The 8,226-nt window shown below is 36.9% G+C and overlaps 1 protein-coding gene across 1 annotated transcript; it reads left to right on the top strand.

The window, feature by feature from the left end:
• The first annotated feature begins 5,186 nt into the window (after window positions 1-5,186).
• Window positions 5,187-6,448, top strand: LOC131688899 (zinc finger protein 239-like). The gene is made up of 2 exons (XM_058973512.1): window positions 5,187-5,269; window positions 5,323-6,448. Exon 2 carries the CDS (start codon window positions 5,338-5,340, stop codon window positions 6,241-6,243), a length of 906 nt encoding a protein of 301 aa, XP_058829495.1. The 5' UTR covers window positions 5,187-5,269; window positions 5,323-5,337; the 3' UTR covers window positions 6,244-6,448.
• Window positions 6,449-8,226: the final 1,778 nt, after the last annotated feature.

Raw genomic sequence — 8,226 nt, 5'->3', positions numbered from 1 at the left:
GAATGTTATACACGAAAATGTTAAGAATTAACACATTCGAATGAGCGGAACTTTGAAAGCTAGCGTTTGGGACCAACTGGCATCAACAGATTTGATAACATACTTTTAAGTTCAAACGTTTCCAGCGGGAACGGAAGCACGGAATACTGGTTGAAGGGAAAAATCATAACAATTATTGATGTTGTGAACAGAAAAAGACGAACGTATTCCATTTAATTTTGCAATTCCTTCAAACAACTATGAAGATGTATTTTTTTGTTTTTGATACAAGATGCGTATCATTCTGCTAGACAAAAACCGGAACAGGTAGCCAAATCAAATCAATGTTTGCTAAATTTAGAACAAACTTCACGGAAACGTGACCTGCCAAGTATTCAAAGGATATTGAAATCATATCTTTTCATAAAAAGCTGTCAAATGTGAAATAAATATCATAAAAACCAAAATCGGCATTCATGTCTGTCACTGATGTTAAATTCACTGCAATAAGTGGGTATCAGGTCAAAATGGCTTAATCGCAACGGCTGTTTGAAAATAAAATGTCTTAGTGGGTAAAATGTAGTGGGGGCAATATGAACAATTTTGCCACTCCAAGTACCAAGCCTCAAAATCAGTCGGAACGCTCACTTCAAGTTGCTATATCTTCACTGTTGTCCAACATATCCTAAAAATTTAAACACCCATGGATTATCTCAAGATTGTAGATTTGTTTCGATGTCATAGGATTGTAAATTGGTTAAAATTACGTCATGAAAATTCAATTTTTCCGTGACAAGTATTTTTTTGTCCACAAAACTCCCTGTGTGTTATGCAAAGCTCATGATTCGCTGGGACATCAGCATTGTTCGGAAAATGCTTCCCAACGCTAAGCATTGCATACATACAGGACATTTTGCAAGTTACCAGAAGCTGTTCAGTTTATCGCCACCAAATTTTCATTTTACCCACTTGCTATAAACATGTTTCATTTTGGGACATGTTTTGAAATCAAGAAAAATGTTTGAAAAAATATGTTTATGTCGATTTATTTTCTCCTAATATGTACAAAACATTCCTAACAAGAAACATATAAGGTGATTGTAATATCTTATTCACTTATTCAGGGGCGGCGAAACACTTTACGCCCGAGTGGGTAGAAAGCATAGGGTGAGGGGTCCATTAGTAAGGATTTTTATCCCTTTTCGCAATGCACACGCTTACATTACATTCACATTAAATCACGTTCGTTTATGCAAATGGAATTGTGGTACATCGATGTTTTCAAATGTGTGTAGTGCGAGATACATGCGTTGCACATCTAAATTTTTTGAAATGGTTCAAAATTTCGAGTGGGTAATTGCCCACTCGGTTATTTTCGAGTGGGTAGTACTACCCATACTACACACGCTTTCCACCGGCCCTGCACTTATTAGGTAGAAAATAATGACTTTGCTTAACGTGTTCATTTTACCACCAGTTCCCCTATATGTTTACGATTTGTTACTGAATGTTGTACGGATTTTTTTTGTTAGATTTGATCAGCTTACCCATATGTAATAGGAATAAAACAGCCGAATCTGAGAAGTTGTGTAGAAAATTGTATCGATAGTGAGCTGTATATTTTTAAATTGTTGGAAAATGAAGAATTCCTTAAATTAGTTATGGAATTTGCGTTTCGACTTCGTATCATCAGAATCCGACACTAACTTAGTGACAGGACTGAGCTAGCGGGGGATTGACGCCAGCTCCAAAAAATGAGTTTCTGGGCAAACCCATAGTCCTGCATGATGTCCCTCAAGAAAAGGAGTTCTGATTAGGCTGATGAGAATTAATGAAATCGAAACTTGGTTTGTTTTAGCAAGTCAATGCAATATGCAGTATACTATTTTTCTTCCTAGTGGAGAAAACTGTATATCTTCACTAAAGAGAAAATTGTTTTGAACAACATTTGCGTATTATGAGCGCAAAACCCATAATTAAATTAGCTATGGTATTTTTTAGATTTCGTCTCATCAGAATCCGACACTAATTTCATAGAGAAAGTAAGGATCACAAACTGGTAGTGGACATGTAAAGGAACAAGAGGACTTAGAAGTTTAATTGTAAAACTTTTTTTTTAACTGATGTGATCATTGGTGTACATTCGTTTCAATCTATCATTTCAAGTAAAAGTATCGCCACTTCTATTGGCGATTCTACGTTGAAACCGCTCGCAGATAGCGCTGGAAGGAAAGTGTTGCTGATTTTATTTTGTTCTGTCATAGTGCATATATTTTCTGTAAACATTGGTAAAAAATGACTTTTAAACACCAAATTACCGATCAATTTGTTGATAATTGTTTATGAAAATGGAGGAAAATCATCATTTTATCAGATGATGAGTAAACATCTTGCGAAAAGAGTGTAAAACATAGTTGTTTCTAATATTATTCGCAGAGCTATATGCGCGCTGTTTCGAAATGTAATTTGTTGAGCACCGTAGCCGCCGCAACAGCATTTCCCGTTCGTCCTAAGTTAAGCTAAACCTTCATGAGATGGTGTAAATTCATGAAACTCTCCAGATCACGCGAGGAAAGAATATATCCGGCTAATAGGAAAGTGTCAGCTTTGTATCATGCACAGCCGATCCTTCTCTCCGATAGTCTTCACTGAATCTCCTACGTAGTTCAAATTATAAAGGAGTTTGACATTGGTGCTGATTGGGTCTCGGTTTCGAGTTGGAACTTTATTTATGGAACGATTTTTTATAACCACAATAATACCCCGATTACATTTCGAAGAAATGTATGAGTCAAATAGTTGCAAATGGCTGTACTTTCAGAATGCAAATAAAACTAAATTTCTTACTCGTTTCATTCATATTTTGGCAGTGGTTAGCTTTTTCCGAGAAGATAATGAAGATTTTGTTGTAAGCTACGACTCACTTACGGGTGAAAAAAAGCAAATTGTATCACTTTGCCAGTTCATGAGCTGAATCATAGGTGTCGCATGACTAATTTTGGTTTTGCCGCAAATCGCCAATACACGGGGATGATTTGTCAACGGAGTCAATAAATCGGTGTTTGGTGAGTAAAGTGGAATGGAAATTTTTCACCACAAATTTCGCATCAGTAGCTAACAGTATTTGATACAGATTGAACGAACTCTTTTTCAAGCGGTGTGTCAGTCATTAATTTGGTTTGCTCTACCTTTATCTGTGCAGATTCCACCTGTTCGATCTCTACATTAGATTTTAGAACTCGTTTCTCCTTGGGGTCACGCTACACGAAAAAAAATATCATCAAACGTTTGATGAGCTAGCTACTTTCTAAAGCTGAACTTTATAAATAAAAAGATGTAATACATTTTAGAATAAAGTATTCAACTATTGATTCCGAAATATATTTACCATTGTACGATAAAGCAGATACAGCGCAAAAGTCACCAAATCTATGTTTGTGAACGTAGATGTTTACCAGATCTGAATGACTCTAATCGATGCGGTCGTAGTGCTTTTGTAGAAATCAACTGGTATATTATAATTTTTCACCTCCATAGTAGAAAACAGAATTATTCGCCATATCACCGGCAAATAAAATTGGTAAACATGGCATAGAAATGAGAATTCATGTCTGATAAACACAATCTGACAGTTCATTTGCAACTACAAATAGTGTTGCCACATGTTCAGTATTCTCTATTAGGGTACACATTGTTGGAGTTTGTGTATTTGTTAGTGGAGAAAAGAGAGTTAAGGACATTATACAAGCAAGCCACAACATAGCTCCTACGCCGCACACACCCCTCTCCCCTGCCTAACCATGTATCTGACATGAGCAAATGTAAAAATACGTTTTTCAATACACTTACATTGCCGGTGTACCACGAAACTGCTACTTGAGGAAGCTAGAATATTTTCCTATACAATTAAACCCGAGTATTTGACGGAATTACATCTGTAGCTCTTATTTTGTGCGAAAATATCAATTCCCTTGGGGTTTCTTTTCGAAACACTCTTATTTTTCTTCTTCTCATTTTCAGTGCACTTTTTCAAATGCACTTTAATCACACACCACTGCAAAAAAACACCCGCGAAACTATAATCGTTTACTAACAAAATTTCAAATTTTCTGCCAATGTGTTGCAGGTGACCGAAGGAAAATGTCCGAAAACTCCCAATTGTGCGTTTGAATTTTCACTTCGAATTCCATTTTTTCTCAATGCAAACAAGCGCGTCGGTGCCTAGCACATATCTTCACCTTAATCGAAGATAAGTTGATCCCGTACTACCCATAATCGCATATTTGTCCCGTTTTCTATGTGATATCCTATCTGAATGGGACTGATATGCGATCATAGGCAGTGTAGGTTTCGCGAGTGGAATCATAGTTCACAAAATGGAGCACTTTTTATCTAAAACAACAAACTGTTTATGATCCATGGGTGTGTACATGTATTATGTGACTTAATTTTGTATTGGTTTCCTGCACGGAAAGCCTCAGTTGGATGAAAAGGACTTAATATGTGGTTCTTTTCTGGAAACATGCACTCTTATTCTGTGTAGCGACTGACGTTAGATGGCTGATCTAACCTCACTATACAAGACTTTTCTCATTCGATTCTGAGGAGTATCTTCGGGTGAGGTGATATGCTCATTTAATTCTTACGTCACACGTCGCGCAGATTATGGGTGATGTTCTTATTTGATCTCATTATCTCTGTTCAACGTAGTAGCTCTAATAGTAGGGAAAAAGAAGGGGTATTCGTTTCGCTCAAGCACGAATATTTATCACACTGCACGCCAATTTTGTTATTGCACTGCTTCTTAGAAATTAAGCATATTTTCGATACCGATGGAAGCCTTCTAACTTCTTGTTAAAAATGAAATTGATATATATATATATATATATATATATATATATATATATATATATATATATATATATATATATATATATATATATATATATATATATATATATATATATATATATATATATATATATATATATATATATATATATATATATATATATATATATATATATATATATATATATATATATATATATATATATATATATATATATATATATATTTGAAAACTCTTTGCAAGATATTTTAACCCTTTTTAAGGCGGTGGAAACTATATTGTCACTTTTTCGTTTCGTTCATAACCCAGGAATATGAAGTGAAAAGTACTGGCAGCACTGCAATGATATCTGTCAGTTTACCAAAACCGAATAAAAAGAGAAGAGCAATGCATCTCGAATTTAATGCAAGATTATTTTAAGGCTCCTGTGCTATTAAGGTAAATTAATTTCAAATTAATACATGGATAACTCATCACGTCGAGTTTTTCAGGTGTTCACCTTCACCATGGATCCGCAAAACTTAAATTCGGATGAGAGCCAATTAGTGGTCGAATTGAATGACTTTGAGGAGATAAAAGTGGAAACAACCCAAATAATAGAAACAACGGTTGAACCGGAGTACAAACACCCTATAGAAGAAGTAGTTAATCGGCAATTTTTCCAATGCGAGATTTGTGGCATACAATTTCCGTTTTATTCCAAGCTCAACGAACACCGAATCTCTCACACTGTGGACAAATCAATCGAAAAGGATTTGAGTAGCAACACGAATGAAAAGCCTTTGACCAATGGTTTGTGCGGGAAACGGCCTAAACGTCACCAATGTCCAGTGTGTGGAAAGCTATGTCCAGTGCCTAGTAAGCTCAGAAAACACATGAAAGTTCACTCAAACGATAAACGGTATAGCTGCGAACGGTGTACTAAAAGATTTCATTTGCGCAGCCTTCTCGAGGTACACATGCGCATCCATAGCGGACCCCACGACTGCGATGTATGTGGAAAACGACTTTCGTCAAACAGCAGACTTAAATCCCACCGGCTTATTCATACAGACGAAAGACCCTTCAAATGTGACGTCTGTAAAAAAAGTTTTCGACAGCTCATCAATCTCACGGTACATGCCTCTGTTCACACAAATCAGAAAGATTACAACTGTGAAGTGTGTGGAATCCAATTTAAATCTCACTGGAGCGTCGTACGTCATTCTCGATCCCATTCAAATGTAAAAATGCATCAATGTGAAGTCTGTGGCAAAGAATTTTGGGAGAGTGCCACCCTCAGAAATCATATGCATATTCACACCGGTGAGAAACCTTTCAACTGTCAGGTGTGTGGAAGAAATTTTAGGTTTAAATATAGCCTCACACGGCATAAACAGGAAGTGTGTGGGAAAAATATGAGCAAGAAATAATTACTTAAATATACACAAATACAACATTTACACAAAGTAAATTCTAGTTTCTACTCTTCGTAGTATGAAGAGTAGATTAGGTCAACAAATTTGTCTCGACTTTATCTCATCCGTATAAAATACAAGCAAATCATTCTCTCCTTAGGTAGGCCCAATTCACCGAATAGCATGGAGAACGTGCCAATCGAGCCAATATATTCTGGAATAACACACCACTTCCACAGTTTCTAAAGATATATGAGAAAGCCATAGTAACAAGTAATTAAAAGTTTAGTTAATGGTTCACACCACTGTAGAGCACGAACAAAAAGCAGGGTTGTTACGGTCGCGCAGATTGTGCGGTTTTCGCGGGTTTGGCGCGAATTCAATTCTGGACTGAGTTTCAGTGTTATCAGAATCTTCCTAACATTTAATATGTTGTTCACGATAAATGTATGCTATTATAATATGAAAAAGGTTCCAGTAATGGTTTTTGAAATTGAAATTCATTTCGAAAATGTTAATACTACTGGAGACTGTGGTTCCAATCTGCAGTATCCGTCCAATACTTCGTTATGGTACGGAACTGGGGAGAATTTAGTGACTACTGTGTAGCGGTTCAATTTGTTTGCTATTTTGGCACGAGAATCGACTGACCTTTCAATTGATCGAAGTAGGCTTTGAGAAAAGTTGGACGCGTTTTCCTCAAATGTCGCATTTTTTGCCGAAAAATCAATCCTTTGTGCTGCAATTTTGTTTTTTCTCTTGCCGTTCATTTCGTAAACTTAAAAGTGGTTTTGCACGTACGAGTGCGTATGAACGTTTTGTGTACAAAAGCCCGTGATCTTTTATACATGGTCGTTTGGTAGAAACGTTAGTTACAGTCATCGGTATCGATTTGCTACGGATTATGGAATGTTGTCCTTCGGAAGCAGTATTCGTCGATATGAAGTGTTTGGATCGTTAAATGTCCGTTTGCAACACATCACTTGTAATGAGGACCAGTGAAGAGGAAGAGCTGCAGCATGTAAGCGGATGCATTGGCGTGAAACAGCGACAGCTGGCTTGAGTGCAGTTTACGAAAAAAATTGCACGTCCGACTTGGCATACAGTTGTCAACACCACCAGCGAAATACTAGAAGGAGGTGGTTGAACGGTGGTGTCTGGAACCATTACCTTTTCCAGCCCAGCCAAACAAATCTGGTGAGATCAATCTAATTTATTTGTTTATTATCAATTATGTTGCTTATTATATAAATCACCCCAAACCCAAATCCCATTTTCCTATCCTACTAACCAAATCTAACATCCGTAATGCCTATGGAGATTGCGTGGGTTCCCCGCATCTTCTTAAATAGGTATTCAACTAACATTTCCTTCCCTTTGGCGATCGTAAGGACATGGCCAGGTGTGCAGTGAACTATATTATTGTATAAAAAGATTTCACTGTATCAGCCACCCATGATGTGTGCGGTCGTATATGCTATGCTATGCTATGCTATGAGAATCGACTGACCTTTCAATTCTTTCCCTTCGAAACGCTTCCTTCTTTGGTGATCCTCGGGCACGTTTTGAGGCTCTGAGAAAATATTAGCGCTAGTTTAACCGTCCTGAATCAGTATCCGGTAGTCAGGCTTGGCCAATAGGGTCAAAACGGATACACTTCGTGTATTCACAAGCAACTAATCGCAAATCGCAATTGAATTATTTGCAACACTCCATGCATGTTAAACTGGAATCGACTACTACACAACTCTTATCTTTGTGAGCCGATACGTAGATATGGTACAGTCGTGATTCGCTGGTTGTTCACTGTTCAACTGGACCGCTTTTTAGTTGGACCTCCGCTAGTTGGAACATTGTACAACTAAAAAGCAAATCTAAATGTCAAAATCTTGTGTCAAATTCACTTTGACAATCAAACTGACATTAATTAGAGCTGTTAGCAGATGCATTTTCGGTCCAACTAGCGAATCAAATCCGTTAATTGGATACATGGTGTGG

This window comes from Topomyia yanbarensis, chromosome 3 (genome assembly GCF_030247195.1).
Source record: "Topomyia yanbarensis strain Yona2022 chromosome 3, ASM3024719v1, whole genome shotgun sequence".
Lineage (NCBI taxonomy): Eukaryota > Metazoa > Arthropoda > Insecta > Diptera > Culicidae > Topomyia > Topomyia yanbarensis.
Note: the sequence above shows the minus strand (reverse complement) of the source record. Positions and strands in the feature narration are given on the sequence as shown.

Coding starts and splice junctions, on each gene's coding strand:
- LOC131688899 (XM_058973512.1), top strand. CDS start 5,338: ATGGATCCGCAAAACTTAAATTCGGATGAGAGCCAATTAGTGGTCGAA.